This window comes from Eleutherodactylus coqui, chromosome 10 (genome assembly GCF_035609145.1).
Source record: "Eleutherodactylus coqui strain aEleCoq1 chromosome 10, aEleCoq1.hap1, whole genome shotgun sequence".
NCBI classification, from domain to species: Eukaryota; Metazoa; Chordata; class Amphibia; order Anura; family Eleutherodactylidae; genus Eleutherodactylus; species Eleutherodactylus coqui.
The window spans coordinates 63,478,830-63,498,613 of NC_089846.1; the positions used below are offsets into that span (position 1 = coordinate 63,478,830).

General features: G+C 43.6%; 2 protein-coding genes across 4 annotated transcripts; one reads left to right on the forward strand and one right to left on the reverse strand.

The window, feature by feature from the left end:
* Positions 1–1,082: 1,082 nt before the first annotated feature.
* LOC136580529 (THAP domain-containing protein 5-like) lies at positions 1,083–13,532 on the reverse strand. The gene is made up of 4 exons (XM_066581150.1): positions 13,416–13,532; positions 12,178–12,370; positions 9,306–10,271; positions 1,083–7,663 (listed from the first exon to the last, which is right to left on the reverse strand). Exons 1-4 carry the CDS (start codon positions 13,478–13,480, stop codon positions 7,523–7,525), a joined length of 1,365 nt encoding a protein of 454 aa, XP_066437247.1. The 5' UTR covers positions 13,481–13,532; the 3' UTR covers positions 1,083–7,522.
* An 84-nt stretch (positions 13,533–13,616) lies between these two features.
* FANCF (FA complementation group F) lies at positions 13,617–16,454 on the forward strand. Of its 3 annotated transcripts, none has more exons than XM_066579830.1 (2): positions 13,617–13,689; positions 15,335–16,454. In XM_066579830.1, the coding sequence occupies exon 2, from the start codon at positions 15,352–15,354 to the stop codon at positions 16,378–16,380; it is 1,029 nt and encodes a 342-aa protein (XP_066435927.1). In that variant the 5' UTR covers positions 13,617–13,689; positions 15,335–15,351; the 3' UTR covers positions 16,381–16,454. The 3 variants fall into 3 exon arrangements, with proteins under 3 accessions (XP_066435927.1, XP_066435928.1, XP_066435926.1); XM_066579831.1 differs by lacking the exon at positions 13,617–13,689 and adding an exon at positions 13,738–13,744; XM_066579829.1 differs by lacking the exon at positions 13,617–13,689 and adding an exon at positions 13,751–13,862.
* The last annotated feature ends 3,330 nt before the right edge of the window (positions 16,455–19,784 follow it).

Consider the following 19,784-nt stretch of genomic DNA (forward strand, 5'->3'; position numbering starts at 1 on the left):
GAAATGCTGCGGGTTTTGAAGCTACGGCTCTCCCACAGAAGTCTTGCAGTTTTTCGGTACAGCCAAGCTGTGAGATTTCCGTCCCATGAGAACCCAGCCTTGGGCTTCCTTCATGCAGGCTTTTTGTAGCAGTTAACGGGGTTTACAAAAACAAGACTATGAAGTATTTTTAAAATTTATTTTAAAAGATGTTTTTCCCCCCCTCTGGCGGCATTTTGGTCACACACATACAAACTCACCCCCACCCCCTTGAAAAAAAAGCAGCAAGATTTAAAAATGAGAACTGGTTACAAGTGCCGGCCACTACACACAGGGATCAGAGCAGCAGCTTCTGTACCATGTGCTTTGCAGGACAGACAGAGGGCGCTCAATCAGCTATAAGGCCAGTGTCCCTAGTAGCGGACCACAGCTGATCAACTATTGATGACCCATCCTCAGGATAGGTCATCAATGGTAATTCCTTGAAAAAACCCCTTTGGCCTCATGTCCACGGGGAAAATCAGATCCGCTGCAGATTCTCAATGGAGAATCTGCAGCGGGTCCCTCCTGCCACGCGGACATGAGCGCCAAAAATAGCAATTTAAAAGCATTTACCTATCCGTAGCGGGCGGGGACGCTCTGCTCTTCCTCACGGCCGGATCTTCATTTTCGGCCGGCGGATGAATTCCTGACGCCGGCGCATGCGCCGGGCACATCCGCCGAGCCGAAGCAAGGGAGATGCGGCCGTGAGGAAGAGACGACCTTCTCAGTCCGCTGCGGGTGAGTAAATGCTTTAAATTCCTATTTTAGGGAGACCCGCATGAAAATGGAGCATGGTCCAGATTTTTTCATGCTCCATTTTTTTTAAAATCACTTTTATTGACGATCCGCGGGTATTTATGTACCCGCGGGTGGTCAATGCATCCCTATGGGGTGCGGATCCGCATGCGGGAGATCCGCTGCGGATCCTAAATCATATCTTCCCCGTGGACATGAGCCCTTAGAGATTCAGAAAATCTTTGAAATCTTTGTTATTCATCTGATTTCTCACATATTTAGCCAAATTCGCCTGCATCAGAACATAAAATAGACAACATAACCAATTTCATAAGGTAAAAATAATTTTATCATTCACCAAAGATTCAAGTTTCCAGAATTAAGCTCCAGTAGTATTGCACATAAATCAAAATTCAATCTCTAAACTGGAAATAAAAGTTAATCATTATAAAAGGTGCTCAGTTCTTGTATTAGAAGTCATTTTTTTTCTTGCGACAAAAGCTTTTAATTGACAATTTAAAGCAACATTCACAATTTTAATTATTTTGACACTGTCTAATTTCCTACCTAGAAAACAGAGGCGCAGTGTACGGTTTCTCCAGCACAAGGAGAATTTAAAGTAAGCACATTCTAAAGTGGTTTCAACCTCCCAGAGCCAATAGTTCAGCAAATATAATCAGCTCCTCACAAAAAACCCTCCTCCCATATTTACTTTCTCAGATCTTGGAGAGCAGCCAGAATTTTATTTTCCTTTATCATATGCATTATGCACAAGTCTAACGCTGGAGCAGCCGGAGCAACCCAACCGCAGACAAATACCAATATCTGCAAGTCAACTTTTTTTGGCAGTTAAATAGGTTGGGGGGAGGAGGACGAGAGAGGAGAACAGCAAATCCAGCAGGCGTCACCTATAAAATTATTGTGTCCCTTTGAACAACAATTTATGTTTTTTTTCCTCCTAAAAACTTACTGATTAAGGGCAGCCTTCGTCCTAAATCAGACACCATCTGGGTAAATGGGCGAGAATCCGTTAGTCACTTTGTTTCAGCTCACCTAAAAATAGTCACTGCTTGATTAATTATTGTCTGACGTGAACAAGTAGTTGTTGTCTTCCAACGACTAAATCAGCAACTTCAGGGAGCTGTGAACTTGTTTGCCATGCACCTCCAATGCTGATTGGCTTCAGTCTTTAGTTTTTTTTTGACAGACATTTTGACCCCTCCTCCCCCACACTTCCCATGTAAGGCCGCCTGCAGACGGGGAGAAATTCCGCAGCGGGATTTCCCGCGGAATTTCCGATCTTGGAAGCTGCCATAGGATTGCGTTAGCAAACGCAATCCTAGGCAGACGGCTGTGGTTTGTCCGCGCCAAATCTTGCGCAGCAAACAAACTGCGGCATGCTCTATTTCTCTGCGGGGCTCGCAGAGCCCCGCACAGAAACGTCACTGCCCGGCCGCCGGATTCGGTCTGCGCATGCGCTGGCTGCCCGGCACATCAAACAGCCGGAGCCGCGGCGCGGGTGAGTACGCGCTGCTCTCTGCAGGCACTCGGGTCGGGTCCCGTGGCGAGAATCCTTGCAGCCGGTTCCGACCCACGCATCTGCAGGCGGCCTAATGCATGATCCTCAACTGATCCAAAGCTTGATAAAAAAAAAAAATTTCTCGCTGGAGAAAAGAAAAAGGCCGCAGTACCAAGTGCTCAGTCAAACCAGCGAGAGACCACAGCAGCAGTGAGTGTCCGCTCGAAGACTGCTTGCATGTATTTATGCACAGGCAATGGACTCAGCAACTAATGAGAAGGGGGTTGAAATTTCAAATACACACCTGCTAAAGAGCTTCACACCCCTAACTAGTTGACAAATGATATATCGGCCGTGCAAAGGCTCCCAACTATTCCTTCAGAGGTCGCTCTGTGTAAAAGCACACAGTCATTCGGACACTTTAGCAACTATTTTCAGACCATTCAGCTGAACGTTGTCCCTTGTACCCACACCGAGGTCACTCTCACACATGCGTTTTCAAAATTTCACGGTGGAAACCACAGCATTTTCCCACAATTTCACGCTGCGTTTGTGAACACATACTCCTAATCCATTGTATGAACACATACAATGGATTAGGAGGTGCATTAAAAAGTGCTAAAACAGAGAAGACAGCGCTTGAAAAATCACAGCGTTAGAAACGCTGCATTCGAGCGCTAGTCTGTGAGGCCCCATTGAAATCAATAGGAGCATTGCATAGCATTTAGCTCTGTGTTTGAAACACTGCGCTAATCGCTGTAAAAAGTGGGCTGAGTGAGTACAACACAGGATGATGCCCTGGCAAACTCTGCACGTGGCATGGCGATTGCCATGGATTTAGTTGCAGATCCAGCAAAGATGTCACCCGGTGTCTTGCAAAAAATGGAATCTGCAGGAAAAAAAAACATAAATTGACATTCTGGGGATTTGAAATCCACACAGCAGGTCAATTTACAGTATGGATTTATTTTGATAGCATGTGGATGGGGTTTAATAAACCACCAGAGCCAGGGAAGAGGACACACCGCTTCACAGAACTGAATGTTCAAAATGTCCTTTAAAACAAACAAACAAAAAGTCTCATTATTAGTTGTCATATAATCTTAGAAAGGCTTTCTTCCAGTTTTATGAAAAGATGATCTAGGCTTGCTGTCAGTGAATGGAAGTGTTGGGGCCATCCAGAAGCTGTCCAACCCATAGATGAACATGTTCTTGAGCTCTTGCAGTGAGCCAGGCCAGTATCAGTTTGACATTTTCATGTTCTCATTCACGGACATCAGGCAGTGAAGAATAAAAAAAAGTATTAGAAAGTTGTATAAGTATTCACCACACAATGATTAAACATTAAAGACATAAAATCACAAAAACAAACCCTTAAAGGGGATGCACACTGTTAAATATCTATAACTAATGGGCGGCAGCAATGGCGCCTCTTCATCTTACTGCTGTATCACCAATTCTTCACATCAGAAGAAGGTGGTTCCCCTTGTAACACCACGATGTTCGTTGGTACAAAATGAAGAACTGATTAACTCTTTCCCAATGCAGCCATTTTTTATTTTTTTGATTGTCTTTTTTTTTTTTTTAAACCTCACCTTTACGAGACATAAAAGCTTATTTTTTGAGTGCTTGTTTTCAGCAGTTGTATTTTTGAACGGTCCCATCTAATGTAATGATAAACTTTAAAAGCAATTTAAGTGGGGTACAAAGGTCAAAACAATAGCAGTTCCATCACTGTTTTTGTGGCATTCACTGTGTGGTAAAAATACCATGTTTATTTTATTCTGTGGGTCACAGTGATTTTCGTGTAGCCATTTTTTGTAAAATAGAAAACTTAAAAAAAAAATAATTTGTGGCCATATTCTGACACCAATAATTTTTTTTCCTGTCAAGTCAATGGAGCGGTGTCGGGGCAGGTCTCTTGCAGGGTGAGCTGAAGTTTTTATGGGTACTATATAGGTTTACAGACAACTTTTTTAAAATTACTTCTTATTCTTATTTTTTTTGAATGGTGAAGGGAGCAGAAAGCTTTAGCATTGCAAGCGGAATAAATAATCAGGGCCCTGGCTTCAACGCCGATTTGGTGAAGTCAGAAGAAATGTACTGACTCAAAGAATTATTACATATTACAAATATGGTATAATTCATTCAATGAAGGATTTGTTGCACAATTGCTTTTAAAGGAATTTAGGAAAGTTTTGAAGTGTCCTATAAGTATATATTCTATTCATCCAAGCCCCCATTTACCACAAACATTGATAACCTGCATGTGGAAACAGTCTGATGGAGAGGAGAGGCAATTACTGATTTTCCATCGCTAAGTTTTTACACAATGGGCATTGTGTTTTACTAGATTTTTTTTTATTTCAATGGGCAATTAAGTTAGTGCTAGGTTCATGTGCAATAAGCACAAAAGTAGAACAGACCAGAGGAAGGCGGCGCTGGGCAGTGGTCATATCTGCACTGATCTCAGAACCGCTAGAGAGAACAGGAAGACACCACCTAAACTTTCAATAAATCTACATAACTTAGTCGTCCAGTGTATTCTTTATGATTAGTTTGCTTTTCTCTCTGAGCTGCTGGCCGCTCTCATGGCTCCTATACCTATACATACAATACAAGGAAGTTGTTCTCCAGTCTTAAAACAATCTGATCAGATTTGAGGGCATCAATGAAGGAGGAACTAATGGAGAAGATACTATTTCTGAGAACAAATTCATAGACTGCACAAATAAGTCTATTTGTAAACACACACACACACGTATTTTGCATATTTACAGTTTGGTAAAGTTTTGTGTTCTGAAATTGTAGTCCAATAAGTGTATCTTATATTCCATTTAAATAGCTTGATTATTTTATCATAATAGTGATGACTAGCCTGATGTTACCATTGTAATACAGTGAATGTATCGCTTAAAAACCATGAGTCACATCTAAAGGAGTGGGAGGTTTGGCTTACTGACTCCACAGCCCTGTAAATAACGCAATATTTTAATAATTTCGATATTTATAGACGTGATTCAAATTATGCTTTTTACATGACAACTGGGAAAAAGGGTAGTTTGCACTTTAAGTGTATGTACATTAAGTGTGGACATTAGGCAGCACAAAATCCGTACCATATGGCGAGAATTTAGACATTTTGATGTGGAATTTTGTGTTCCACATGGAAAAATCTACAGCAAGTCCGCCCCTGTGGACATATCTTTAATAGTTCAGGTTTTAATAGGTGCATGTATTTTTTTTTTTAGAAATAAGAAAACATTACTTTTTCCTCTACATTATTTTTCTAGTCCCCTAGTCCCACTAGAACGCATTACCTCTTGACCACCTGAACATTACACTGCAATACTCCTGTATTGCCGTGTATTGTGCCAGTAGCATCATCCTATTACACCCTGCCTATGACAGTATGTAGTGGGAGTACTAAGATGGCAAACTTAGGAGACCTATACTAGGTTCCTGACTACTATAACAACCTCCTGGAACTCTTCAATTGCTTTGTGGAGGGCCGATCGAAGGACAGAAGGAAGCCACTGTAACCATTTGGATGCTGTGCTTGTTAATGCAACATCTGAGGGATTAAACGGCTGGGATCAGCAATACCTTAATTCCTGGCTGCTGCAAGCAGGTGCCAGCTGTCTAATACAACAAGCACCTACCAGATATGAAGTGGACTCCATTCTTGAGACCATACCATATAATCACTGCACACATCCACCACATATGTAGGCAGATGTCGCTAAGGTGTAAGTAAGTCAACATGGTTTCCATTTGCTCCGATAGTCCATCTTAAAGGGGATAGAAACTTGTTCTAAAGTTCATCCTTACACTACAAACAATAGTTACTGGCAAATATATACAGCAAAGACTTGTAGAAGCTCCATAGTGAGAAGAGAGCTCTTCCAGAGCCGCTGAGCATCATGTAGGTGTCTAGGCTTTCAGCGACTACAGAAGGAAACGTCTAGAGTTACCTCAACTCCTTGTGGCATCAGCTTATGGGAGATCGTCTGCCACAATCTGCAGACAAAATACTAAAGCAAAGAAACATTCAAGTAAAAACGAGTGCAAAACAAGAATGCAATTATACGAGAAGGTACCCAAAAGAAACAGGAATCCTCCTCTGTTAGACAAGGAGTTACTAGTACAGGCAAGGTTGAGGTCTATGGAACCCTTCTGACGTGGCGTGCCAGTCCATGTTGTTGGGGAAAAGTTGCATTCAGATCCAGTCTTTTTTTTTTGTTCAGTTTTTTTGCCTGTTTTGTAATGACTAATGCATACAACAGGTGAAGTCAAAGGCAATGCTCATTTGTTCCTTTGATGAGAGAGGGCTCGTGCCCAGGGTACAGCAGTCATCCAAAGTTTTTACTTGGAAGTTTTGATAAAAAGGTAGCTGTATGGAGAAACCGTCCCGATGTGGCAAATAGTGACTGGTTCTTCAACAAATCTCCCCACACAGTGCTGAGTGTTAGGGCTCATTCACATGGGCGTATGTGTAAAACGCTGTGTGTAGTGCACAGGCATTACTGCGTAGAGCAGCGATTGTGCACTGCGCATATCTCCCGCATGCCACTATGCGCAGTGTGACTAGTTTTTTCACTCCTCTTAAATTTCCCGCTCTGTCTCTTAGGGGCATTGTGTATTAAACGCTGCACATACGCAGTATAATTATGTATATGCGGCATTTATTAAACGCCCACAGAGAACAATGGGTTCTATTGCATGCAATATGCAGTAAAAGGAAACGTGCCGCGTTCTTTACACATGCATTATAAGCAAAAAACAGTTACATTCATGTGAATGAGTCCTCAAGAATGACACTTTAGCCTCACCCTCCGTATTCACCAGATCTCGTTCTGTGGATTTTTTTTATTTCTATAGTAAAAAAAAAAATCAAGCAAAAAGAGGAAAATTTTTCTTGCTGACAAAGAAGTGAAACAAAAAAACGCCACGAGTACTAAAAGACATCAGTAACAGTGAGGTTAAAAAATTATCTGGGCAGTGGAAAAACGTTTGGACAAATGTGTTGCTTCAAAGGGAGAGGACTGTGAAGGAGAAAATTTCCAAAAAATTACAAATAAATAGATGAATAAACTAATTCCTGTTTCTTTTGGGTCCCCCTCGTATAAATAGCATTTTCTAATGGAAAACCATATACAAAATCATTTCCTTAAGATATGACGACAACAAACACCGATTAGAGACCTTATGAATTGACTATAGTGAAAGATCACAGAAACATTCAAATCACTGCTCCGTTATGTGAAGGATCGTCCGGTTTTCTCCCTGGAGTGGCAGAGCATACAGCAAGGCTTGGTCCTCATCTTCACAGACAATGGCAATGGTCTCAGTTTCCTCGGTCTGTATAGGGATAGAGTCAAAACAAGCCTAAAGAGGGGAAGCAAAAAAAAAAAAAAAAGGGGGGGGGGGGGGGGTCAGCATTCAGTTATGAATTTTATGCAGAAGGGCGACCTCACTTAGAACGCTCTGCTATTAGGGTGGGCAGCAACTCCGACCACCCATATATTACCTGGAGGCCCACTGGTTGCCTTTTACTGCAGTTTTTTTTTTTTTTTCTTTTAAAGACACATGAAGAAAAAAAAAAAAAAGATGCAAATCTGGCAAGTTTCTTTTAAGGCCTTATGCACACAGCCGTGACAGGCCCGGCAAGCAGAATACCGCAGCGGAGTCCGTCAGAGCCCCCCCAAAGTTCCCATACTTACCTCCGGATCCGCTGAGCTAAGTCCCGCATGACGCTGCGGCGCGCATGCATAGTACAGCGCATGACCCGCCCGGCAGTGTCATATGACGCGCTCAGCGGTGCGCGTATTCACGCTATACTTTCGCTGTGATACAACGGATGCATAGCATGACGGGCGGCTTCCATTGACTACAATGGAAGCCGTCCGCGTGTATACCTGTGGCAAATAGGACATGCTGCAGTTAATTTCATGCTGCGGAACTCCGCAGCATGTACATTGAGCTATTAGGTTCAATAGAACCTAATAGCTGCAGTGGAGCGCCGCGGATATTGCAGCGTTTTACGCGTCGGAAATCCGGCCGTGGGCATTAGGCCTAAGTATTATTTTACATCATTCGCCACATGGAATTAATAAAATTTTCGCTGTTCAAGTTGTTACAAATTTAGCAATGCTTATTGAGTTTCATTTATTTTCTCGTGACCAAAAATGCACAATTCTGATATGGTTTATTTTTTTCTGATATTGTTCACTGTGCAGGACGAATAAGGTGGTACTTTGATAGATCAGAGATTCATGGACATTGCGATCCCAAACATTCTTTTAATTATTATTGATGGAAAAACGTTTTTTTTTTAATTTGTACTTCCTATATTTTTCCCCAACAACAAAAAAAAAAAAAAAAGATTTTTTTTTTTTTAAACTAATTTTTTAGTCCCTACAGGGGACTTAAACTTGCGATAGTTTGATCACTCCTACAGTACAATTTAATACCACAGTGCTGCATTATATCCCATTTTGACAGGCAGTCTCTGAAGGTGTGCAGTCCCCCGGGTGCGATAGCAACAGAACGGCACCCCATGATCGCATTGTGGGTTAGCCATTTGAGACCCCTAAACAATGATTAGGTCATTTAAATGCCGCTGTCAGAATTGACATCAGTATCTAGGAGGTTTAACAGCCACAGGCAGGTGTCTGCCATCACAGACAGCTGGCACCAACCTTGTATGGAGCGATCAGCTGGCGATCCTGCTCCATATAAACCCTGCACACCCAGGACACAAATGTACACCATGTGGTGTCAAGGGGTAAAAGCTTATAAGTGACCACTGTAAAAAGGCGTCAAATTAAAAAAAAAAAAGCCATGTAATATTACAGTCAAGGAGGGGTGTTCCTACCAGTGGCTTTTCCCAGCTGGTCAGCAGGGGTTCCAGCAGAAAAAGGTATGTAGGCACCTACCATCCTGGGTTTTTTTTCAAGTGAATGAGGCATATGCAAACCTATTCACGGAATTTGAACAGACATTCCTTCTACATGGCCTACATACTTACCAGTTCCAAAAAGTTTAGCTCATCTGGAATCAAGTTCTCCTTCTTCAACTGGTCAACGACCCCTTCCATGACCTCCAGCTTGGAGCAATGGTTCTGATGGCGCTGCTGAAGAGTCGTTACTTTCTTCTGCAAGTTCATCACTACAGAGACAAGCTCAGCAGTCGATAATGTTTCCTTCGATGAGTCTGTGCAGAGCCCTTCTGAAAGGTCACCAGATGATACTTCTTTACTGTGTTTGGATACAATGGGAACAGTGGAGACTATGGGCCGGTCTGTAGAGCTTGACAATGTGGTTTCTTGAGAAGGTATCATTGGTGGCAGAGGACCAGATGATGGGACAGGAACAAGCGTGGCTGTCTGCATGGTTTCTAAGTAGGACATCACATCCTCTGTGGTCATTGTAGCTGGGGGTGGTGTGGGTAACCCGGCTTCAAAAAAGGGCTCGATTGAAATGTTATCTACTACCAAGGCATCAGGATTAGACACTTCAGTTAGCTCAATAACAGCAGGGACTTCATCTCCGACAGACTGCAAAACTTGGCCATAGTCGTGCTGTAATGTTGTTGCTGCAATATGTTCTTCAGAAAGGAAGCCTACTGGTTCCACCAAAGGAATCTGCTGTATCTGGTGTCCCACTGACATTTCGATGGGTAATGCCACGGTCTGGAATCCTTGAGATGGAGCCAGAGCCAATGACAGCCCGTCAAAGGACTCCACAAAATGAACTAGTGGTACCAAGTTCACAGCTTCCATGACTGTACTGAGGTCTGTATGTTTCATCAGAACCTTTGCTCCATCTATGGATATCTGACTGGTGGATGGATTTGGTTGTAGGGCAATTGTCAAAGTGTCTGGAACAACCTGCGTTTCTCCAATGATCAAAGGTGAAACACTAGATATGTAGACCTCATTACCTAAAACCTGCGTGGAGTTCGGCGGTTTGGACTTTGTCACCTGTACTCTGCCCTGAAATACAGAAGGGGTAAAAAAAAACCCCCGATTATATCAGTTTCTTAATATACTTTTATAATTTAATGATAAACAGCAAAAAAAGGAATTTCCAGGCGTTATCCAAATGTATTCAGTGTATAATGAAAAGTTATGTAGCTGTTAATACATGTCACATTACACACTAAGGGGGAAACCACTGGGTAACACTGACATGGAAGAGGACTTGGGGGTTTTAGTTAAATGTAAGCTTAACCGGAGCAACCAGTGTCAGGCAGCTGCTGCCAAGGCACATAGGATCATGGGGTGCATCAAAAGAGGTCTGGGGCACATGATGAGAACATTGTTCTTCCTCTTTACAAGTCACTGGTCAGACCACACATGGGATATTGTGGACAGTTTTGGGCATCGGCACTCAAGAAGGACATATAAGAGCTTGAGTAGACAACTAAAGTAATAAATGGAATGGGCGGACTACAATACCTAGAGAGGTTATCAAAAATTGGATTATTTAGTTTAGAAAAAAAAAAAAGGCAACTGAGGCCGACCCAATAACTATGTATAATATATCAAGGGACAATACAGAGATCTCTCATCTATTTATACCCAGGACTGTGACTAACAAGGGGGCGCCCTCTACATCTAGAGGAAAGAAGGTTTCATCACCAACATAGAAGGGGGTTCTATACTGTAAGAGCAGTGAGACTACGGAACTCTCTGCCTGAGAATATGGTGATAGTGAACTCGATGAAAGTTCAAGAGGGTCTTGGACGCCTTTCTTCGGCATTACAATATTATATGTTAATCATTAATTACTTCAGGAGGGTTGGTGATGCAGGGATTATTCCAATTGCCAGATTGGAGTCAGGAAGCATTTTTTTTTCACTCAACATGAGCAAGATTGGCTTCTACCTCATTGGCGTTTTTTTGACAGGGCAAATTCTAAGTGCGGATCTGTGCCGGAACCCACGCCATTTTTTAAGGCAGAATTCTACCATGTGAACACACCCATAGGGTGCATGCGGGCGATTTATTGCGTAATTCTCCACAACATTTGGTGCAGATTTTGAAGCAAATTTTCCTGTCGATCTGCAGCAGATTTAGTTTCCTCAATTAAGGGCGTTAAATCTGTTGCAAATCCACAGTAAGTCAGTTATGTGTGAACGCACCTGTGGCCTCTGTTCGCGTGGTAGAAAACTGGGTGTGGGTTTGATACAGAATCCACACTGAATTGGCTTCCCATTATATTTAATGGAATCCATGCTGTACTCGATTTTTTCCACATGTGGATTTGAAATTCGTATGCGCAAAAAAAAAAAAAAAAAGGAGTGATGTCACTACTTGACGTGGATTCCTGCCTCAGAAAATGTACACACAGATTGCCTGCAGATGCAACAAAACACATGCAGTCGAGACACAAATCTGCACCTTGGGATATGTTCACACAACGGACTCCCATTCAGATTTTTCCGAACAGATTCCAGATCTGAAAGCTGCGGCAGAAATGCGCAGCTAAGCCAAGGATCGTTGCATGCCAGTCTATGGGAATAGACGTGCGTAGCCATGACAGATTTATTCTCTTCTCAACAAGGAAATCCACGTGTGTATTTTCTGGCGCAGAACCCATGTCCACGGGCGTATCTGTAGAACGCTGCAGGCCTCCCCACAGTGTTTTACAGTTGTTTGTAAATACCGGCTTTGCTGGCAGAGAAAGTTTGGGTCCTTATTCTTGTGATCGGTGGGGTTCCCAGTGGCGAGACCCCCACCTCTCCTGTTATGGGGGTTGGGGGGGGGGGGGGGGGGGGGGGGACAACCCACTATCTGGGGTCCTTATTCTTGTGATCGGTGGGATTCCTAGTGGTGAGACCCCCACCTCTCCTGTTATGGTGGGACAACCCAATCAATCTAAGAAGCTAGTACTCACCGACATCAGCGGGCTGGAGGAGAAGACGGTGGGCACGGCGTCATGTCTGAGATAGCGGACACCCCAACGGATTTGGAAACAAGATGCCTTGAAGTGCTTGCTGCAGAGATACTGGTTTTTCGAGGGGAAGAAGTTTTCTATATTCATGTTGGTCAGCCATTGCTTCAGACGCACTTTATCGTGTAATGGAAACCTGGTGAAGCGGAGGAAAACAGAAGAGTAAGAGGAGTTCGATCTAGCCTTTTTATTATGTAGGATTTTTTAATTTATGTCCACTCGTGACGTCATAAGACCTCCAGTAGACATTCACATTGTATTTTTTTTTATTTCACGCTTTTCCACTGTGGCTGGGGCATCCATAGGAGACCATCCCCCTAAGTGTGACAACAGTCAGAGCTGATCAGAGGTCGCCAGTGATCATGTAATTACCGAGCCCCATGTGCTATGCAGCCTGCGAGAAGGATAGAAGCAGTTAAAAACTACTTCTATCTTGCCCTCCAGAACCCGAACGTCTCCTCCAGATTGCAGGCGCGCTGTATTTTTACATTGGTGCTGGATTAAAGCCGAGGCCTAAGCGCTCTATATGTATGCTGCTTTGCCCCCCCATATAGCAATACCCTCCAGACCTGGATTAAAAAAAAAAAAAAAAGAAAGAAAGATGGCTGCACGGCTTCTCTGACTTAGTGATTCACACTGCATATTAGTATACATCGTTAGTGTAAGTCACAACATGCTGCTCATGGGGGCAGCACCGGCCAATCAGAGCCGCCGAAGCGTCTTATAGGCCACTCTCACATGAGCGTACTTAGATTGCGGCAATTTGAATACATTAATTCTCGCTGTTACACTAGCTTTTTTTTATTGCATATAATACACGATTAAAAAAAATAAATAAAAAAAAATAACGCAGCATGTTCTATCTTACCGCGCGATAGCCCTATTGATTTCTATAGGCGCATACAAAATGCTGTACATACACAATTCCACTGGACGCATGGCGGCACAGGGCTGCTTGTCTGATGCAGGGCAGACGGGGCAGGGCAGTTGCTCAGTGTAAAAAAAATATACACATATCGACAAGATATTTGAAATAAACTCCTAAACTAAGTGGAAGTTTGCTGAGAAGTTAGTGAGACGTCCGCAGCCGGTCCCCGGGCCCGGGGTGTGCAGACAAGCTGCCCCACTAGCAGGTGACTCATCCACAGGTGCCCAGCCGTCCTCCCCCGCCCCACACTCACTTGTAGTAACTTTCCCTCCCCGCCTCCGCTCCTCTACAGTCCGGCACCACGCAGCTCTTCGGCATTGCTCTCTCGCTCTTGCTCTAAAAGAAAAAAAAATGATGTTTTCCGCTGTTCCGTGACGTCACCAAGCTACGCAAAACTTTCGCGACGGTTGTTATAAACTCCCAGCGGCCATTTTGGATGAGGGAAACGCTGTTGAGTTCCTGTTGATTGTAGACTGGAGGCATATCAGACTGCAGTGCGTGTGTGACGTCACTCTTACACGACTCAGGTACACGTACGCATGCGCTGGCGGACATGTCTAGAGAGGGCAAACAGCGGGCAAAGTGAGTAAACTGTTACCCCAGTCAAAAATGGCGGCGGCCGGATGAGTGATAATACGGCATTTGGAGCCGGGATGGCGCGTTATAGTGTCTGCATGTAGTGAGAGGTTGTGAATCTCAGGTATTTTAATGTCCTCCTCCCTCTGTAGATGTCTGTAGCGTTTGTTTTCGTGATCATACTTTGTTGCTGCATAGTGTACGCACTTTGTGACTAAACCAGCTGCGCTCATTGTGAGACTTAAAAGGGCATTTTTTCCATAAGGATACATTGTAACAGTTTTCATGCAACTTGAGCAGATTTTCTTTTATCAGGACTTGTTGCTTTTAGTAGTGTAGAAAATAACTATGGCGCAAGTTGTAGTTCAGTGCATAGCAAATGCTCCGGGCGCCATTGTGCATGAAGAACTTGAAGGAGCTGCTGCATTAAATCAGCTCTGCAGCCCGTTCGTCCTTGGGATTTCTGTGAGTCCCCATGCTTGGACCCCCACGATCACCTGGTGATGACGTATCCTAGCGCAATTACATCATTTTGTCAACCAGAAGTTACCCAAATGGCCACATTGCTAATGATAATGACCCCCTTAAAGGGGTGTTCCCAAGACTGACTGTCATCATCTGTCTGTAGGAGAGGTGATTAAAGTCTGATGGGTGGGGTCTCACTGCTGAGACCGCCACCCATCACAAGAAACAGGATCTTTTTCTCATTGCCCCCAAAGTGAGGAGGAGATTGAATGCAGTGGAGGTCCCACTTGCACCGTTCTGCTCCATTCATCTTCAATGGAGACAGCTGAGCAACTGGCCGTTGCCATCCCATTGAAATGGAGGGGATGGATGGAGAGCATGCGGCCGAGCGTGCACTCAGCTATTACCCTAATCAATCTCCACATCACTGTGGGGAGGGGGACATGGGACCACCATTCTCAGGATCGGTGGGATTCTCCACGGTGAGACCCCACTGATCAGAGTTTTATCATCTGCCTTGAGCATAGGTGATGAAAGCCCATTTTGCAAATACCCCTTTAACCCCTTCCCACTTCAGGACATGCATATACATCTCGGTGGGAAAGGGTTCCCATGAAATAATGTATATTTACATCACATGGATGATGTGAGCTCAGGTACTGAGTCCGCACTATCTACATCAGGAGCCAACTGTGACTGACAGCCGGCCTCTCGCTGCAACAGCGGTGATCAGTGTCAACAATAACCCCTGCTGTTTATCCCTTCCATGCTGCAATCAATGTTTTTGAAAGGGAAGATAAACTGCAGTGCAGCAGTACTGTAATGTATTGTGTGAGTAATCTTAAAATCACAGGTTCCTATGAGGAACTATTTGCACTGCAAATAGTATAAATGCCACATTTACACCTGCACCCAGGCATCCGGTCTATGTCTGTTGTTCAACTCCATCCTCAGAGTGGGACAGCGAAAATGTGAGGACTGTCAGATCCGACACATGCCATACCCGAATGCCGCCAGATGAACCCTCCTGACTATAATGGGGGCAGGAACCACGAATGGAGCCTCTGTGGCAGATGTGAACATGCCCTCATTCTGTTTTCTCTATTTATCACATCTCTTTCTATGATTTAGGTGGATGGGATTGCACCATGGCTGAGAAGATGAAGACCCTGCTGGATAGTTTAGACCAGTTTATAAAGGTCCTTGCTTTAGCTCAAAGTGTCCATGCCAAAGACTGGGATATCCAACATGTGCAAAGAGCTCTTGACTGGGGAACCTATTTTCAACACGTCCACCATCGGTTCAGGACTGATAATCCTGTTAGAAGCACAATTGAAACTCAAATTACAGAAAGAAACAAGGAGCTTTCTCGTTATATAGAAAATTACAATCCCATTATGTTTGATGACCTCCATAATGGTAGGGATATCCTGTGTATGTCTCTTCTCCAGAACAAGGCTCTTCCTGATCCTACATTCAAATATGTAACTGAGCTACTCCGAAACGCGGATTCCAAGAGTGGTGAATCTACGTGTTCAACCCATATCATATCCCAGAAAGTGGTCTCGGAACTATTTCTTTCTCTTCCTCTCTTGGCTTTTGAAAAATTACATGAGCTATTGGACAACCCTGTACTAATGACACAAGCTGACCTACTGAGGAGCAGCCTAGAAAAAAGATTGCAGTTGTCAGAAGACAGACAGAAACCATCTGTTGTCTCAGAGTTTCTTGGCCAGATTTCTAAACCACGTGTTTACCACCTGATAGAAGCTATACTTCTTTCTAATGAGGCTTTGGACCTTCTATCCGATCTTCTTTTGGATTGGGTTCAATCAGATGATGACCACTGTGTTGGCTTTTTCATGAACGTAAATTGCCAGGTCTTGGCACGATTGAGCTTCATGACCTCTAAGTTCAGGAATGTCTACATCAATCATTTAGTAAAGCTAGGTAGTAGTATGGCACAAGATGTGACTTGCGGGAAATGGGTTAGTGATACCTTTAAACTATCTTTTGATGGCTTGTTGGATCATTATAAGCATCTCATGGAAGAGCCTGAAGATGTGAAAGACTTTGTATTATCTAACCTTCGGACTTTAAAAAGTCAGGATGGGAACTATGATGTATCTGGTATCAGTGTATGGACCGACATACTAGCTGAAATCCATAAAACGTAAACCACTTGTCTTTGGTCAAAATGTCACAAATGTCTTGAAAATGGATAATTATAATTAATTTTGATGTAAGGTTATATTTGCGTTTTTTTTAAAATCTTTTGTTATGCAATTCCTTTTTACCTTATTAAAAGGGATTTCCAGGTCTTTGTGCATTTTTTTTCTATTGATGACCTATCCTCAGGATAGGTACAAGAGTCATTTTAATTGATGGGGATCTTGAGTGATGATCATCTATTGATGACCTATCAATAGAAAAAAATTCCCAAAGTCACAGACAACCCTTTAAGTACTTCCCCCTGAGATATTGAAGGGGAGCTCTCTGCATTCTTGACATATCTTACGTACCATATTTTTCCATGTATAAGACGCACCCCCTTTTTTAACCCAAATTTGAAGAAAAGAACATTTTAACCATTAAAAGAAACACATTTTTATTTAGTAATAACCGCAGGTTGCATCCCAGTATTATGATATTATGCAGTATATATATCATGCTATGTACTGGATGCTTCAATATGAGGTAGTGCAGTCTGAGAAGCTGTGGTACACTAACCAACAGGGCAGATAGGTGACCTTAACGACCCCCTGGTCCCAGATGAACCAAGATGGCTGCACGGCTTCTCTGAGGCTCACTATGCATTGCTAGTACAATATAAGCTGGCCAACCAAAGCAGCGTGTCTCAGACAAATGCACAGAGAAGCAGTGCAGCCATCTTGGCTCATGTAAGAGGAAGGGCTGCGTCTTACATATGTGTCGGCAGCGGTGTGAGTGGGCTCTTATACTCACAGGCAGCCTACAGCCGCCTCCACATAAGGCTGCTGCACTGCTGGAGTTTCTGTCAGGTACACCCCGAACTGCGTCAAGAATGGAGGCCGACAGAAGCAGCGTCTCCCTGCGCTAATGGAGATTCTGTCAGAGACACCGCTGTCTGGAGCCACAGCAAGGATGAAGGCCGGCAGAAGCAGCGACCTCCTGCACTGATGCTGCTAAACCCAGCTCCCCCGGCAGATTAGATTTTTAACCAGAAAAAAGGGGCAAAAAAATACAGTAACTTTTGCACAGTACAATTGTTAGGCAAATTAGTGTTAGATCAATTGGTTTGCAGAATAATTGTTAGGTGTAAACATGTGCAGCGACCAAAGAATCAGCGATACAGTGTTAGATTATTGCTGATTGGATCTTTCATGCAGATCTTTTTTTTTCTGCTACAAATCTTTTGGTATAAACAGGCATCTTAAAGATTTGCTGAATCGAAAGAAGTGGCAGCGAGGTTGGCTGGAGGCGCGGTTATGATCCAATGAATGATCGGAATTACCCAATTATTGTTCAGTGTTAGTGCATGCCAAGTGAACGATGTACAGGCTTATTACAGATGATCTTCCCAATTTAAACCCCCATTACTCACTTTTAACCCTTTGCAATCCAATTTTGGATTCATGGTTTTCTAGGGGGCTTCCTCTTTCTGCCATTATACAATGGCGCCATCTGCTAGCTAGAGCCAGTACTGCAGTATGTGACATGCCTGTGAGGCCCCCGACAACAGAGGGGCCAGTAATATACAGCAAAAATACCCTGCTGGACGTCTTCCGACATCGGAGTTGTACAGGCTTCAATCAGAATGTTGGAAGACGTCAGACAGTGGATTGGAAAGGGTTAATGACACTAGGATACATACATTTTATATCAATGGCAACAGAAACTCAGAAAGTTATGTTGCACAACATCAAACATGGTTTCCCCATCAGAGGTGATCAGTGTGGTCCCCCTTTGTCACTTGACACACATGGAGCCTGTAGTCATACACATTGTAGTGACTCACGACTGATTGATGCAATGGCTTTTGGGATGTGTCCTTGTAGATACATGGTAGGTGGTAAAGTGGGCATGTAGACTCGTATCAGCAGAGAAAAATATCACAAGGGAGCATGGAGGCCAAGGAAGATCTGCACAACCAATCCATTTGTCTGGTAGTCTACTATTGAGCTCACTTCGTGATAATGGACAAGGAGGGAAGCCCCGTCCTGTTGGAGGATGAGACCTGGGATTCCCTCTCCCGGCTGCAGCAGAAGCAATATCTGTAGCATCCAGGTAACGAATCCCCAGGATTTTTTTTCTAATGGAAAAAGAAGGCACCATACACTTCCCTACAGATTATAGTATATAACACATTCACCTTCAGTGATTCGTGCATAGGTTCCTCGTACGTAGATGGGATTTCCCTCCCCAGATATCTGTGCTGTTGAGCATTGTGTAGTTCTCGTTCACTTTTTCCTATGTGAAACATTGAGCGATCAGTGTTTAAGCTGTCCGACAAGTGAAACGAGCTGGCGCTGACTTTTAAACTGATCGACAAACAAAAACCTTACGATTCTCGTTCGTCCAGTCCATGTCCTTCATTTTCATGCGTTCAAACGATTTTGTGAACGATAATTGTTTTGTCTAAACGCAACATAACTCCTCGGATATTACTATCACAAAGCTGAACTTTTAATCTTATTAATTTCTGTTTTTCTTTTGTGGTAGAATACATAACTAATAAAAAAGCCTACAGGCTTTTTCTTGCACCACACTTTGACCCCTTTACGTGACCTTTGGTGGATGATTTTGTGTCAGGCCAGGTCAAAGTTCCTATGTTAAGTCTAGCGGTGTGGTTCTGCTTCAGCCAACAGCGCTGCTAGGGAGAGTCAGGGCTCCTTCGCACTGGTGAGGGCAATATCAGACTGTGAATCACATGGAAACTGCCTCACATCCCTGTGAATCACCTGGCACGGCAGTCACAGCTGCGGCAGAGAATCGCAATTTTCTACTATTGGGGTGACTCTGGTGGGACTTGTTATTTGTATAGCGCTAACTTATTCCTCAGCACTTTCAGGTAATTTATTTTCCCCACAGCAAGCTTATTTTACCAACCTCAAAAGGATAGAAGGCTGTGAATCAACCTTGAACCGGCTACCTGAACCATAGACGGTTATTATCCCCCAGCAAGCTCATTTTACCAACCTTCAAGTCGTGAGTGAGAGCTTAGGACTGCATTCTGCTGCCTTAACACTCTGCACGACATGAAGCTCCTTCTGTGCCACATGAGGCGCTGCTGCCACTGGCCTCATTGAAAACAATGGGCGATATCGCACAAAGCATCACAAATTTTATGTTCCCGTAGCGAACATGACGTCAATCTAGTAATAAAAATACGATGAAATCGCTTTGAGAGGACCGGTGTGTCGGTATGCACAGTTAGAAGGCTTACACCTATGGCGTTCTAGAAATGCACTATTGAGGATATATTTGGGGACCATTTTGGCCTGTTGGAAGATACCATTTTGGATGGCGGTCATGAACGGTTTGACAACAGGGATGTACCTCGCTGTCCACATACTGGCGCGCAGTCATTGTGCCTCCAACC

Bases quoted from the DNA above. Each gene is read 5' to 3' on its own strand.
- LOC136580529 (XM_066581150.1), bottom strand. From the start codon at position 13,480: ATGCCGAAGAGCTGCGTGGTGCCGGACTGTAGAGGAGCGGAGGCGGGG. The intron at 10,272-12,177 runs GTGAGTACTAGC...TCTGTATTTCAG, and splicing joins CCTCCAGCCCGCTGATGTCG to GGCAGAGTACAGGTGACAAA. The intron at 7,664-9,305 runs GTAAGTATGTAG...TCCCCTCTTTAG, and splicing joins AGCTAAACTTTTTGGAACTG to GCTTGTTTTGACTCTATCCC.
- FANCF (XM_066579830.1), top strand. From the start codon at position 15,352: ATGGCTGAGAAGATGAAGACCCTGCTGGATAGTTTAGACCAGTTTATA.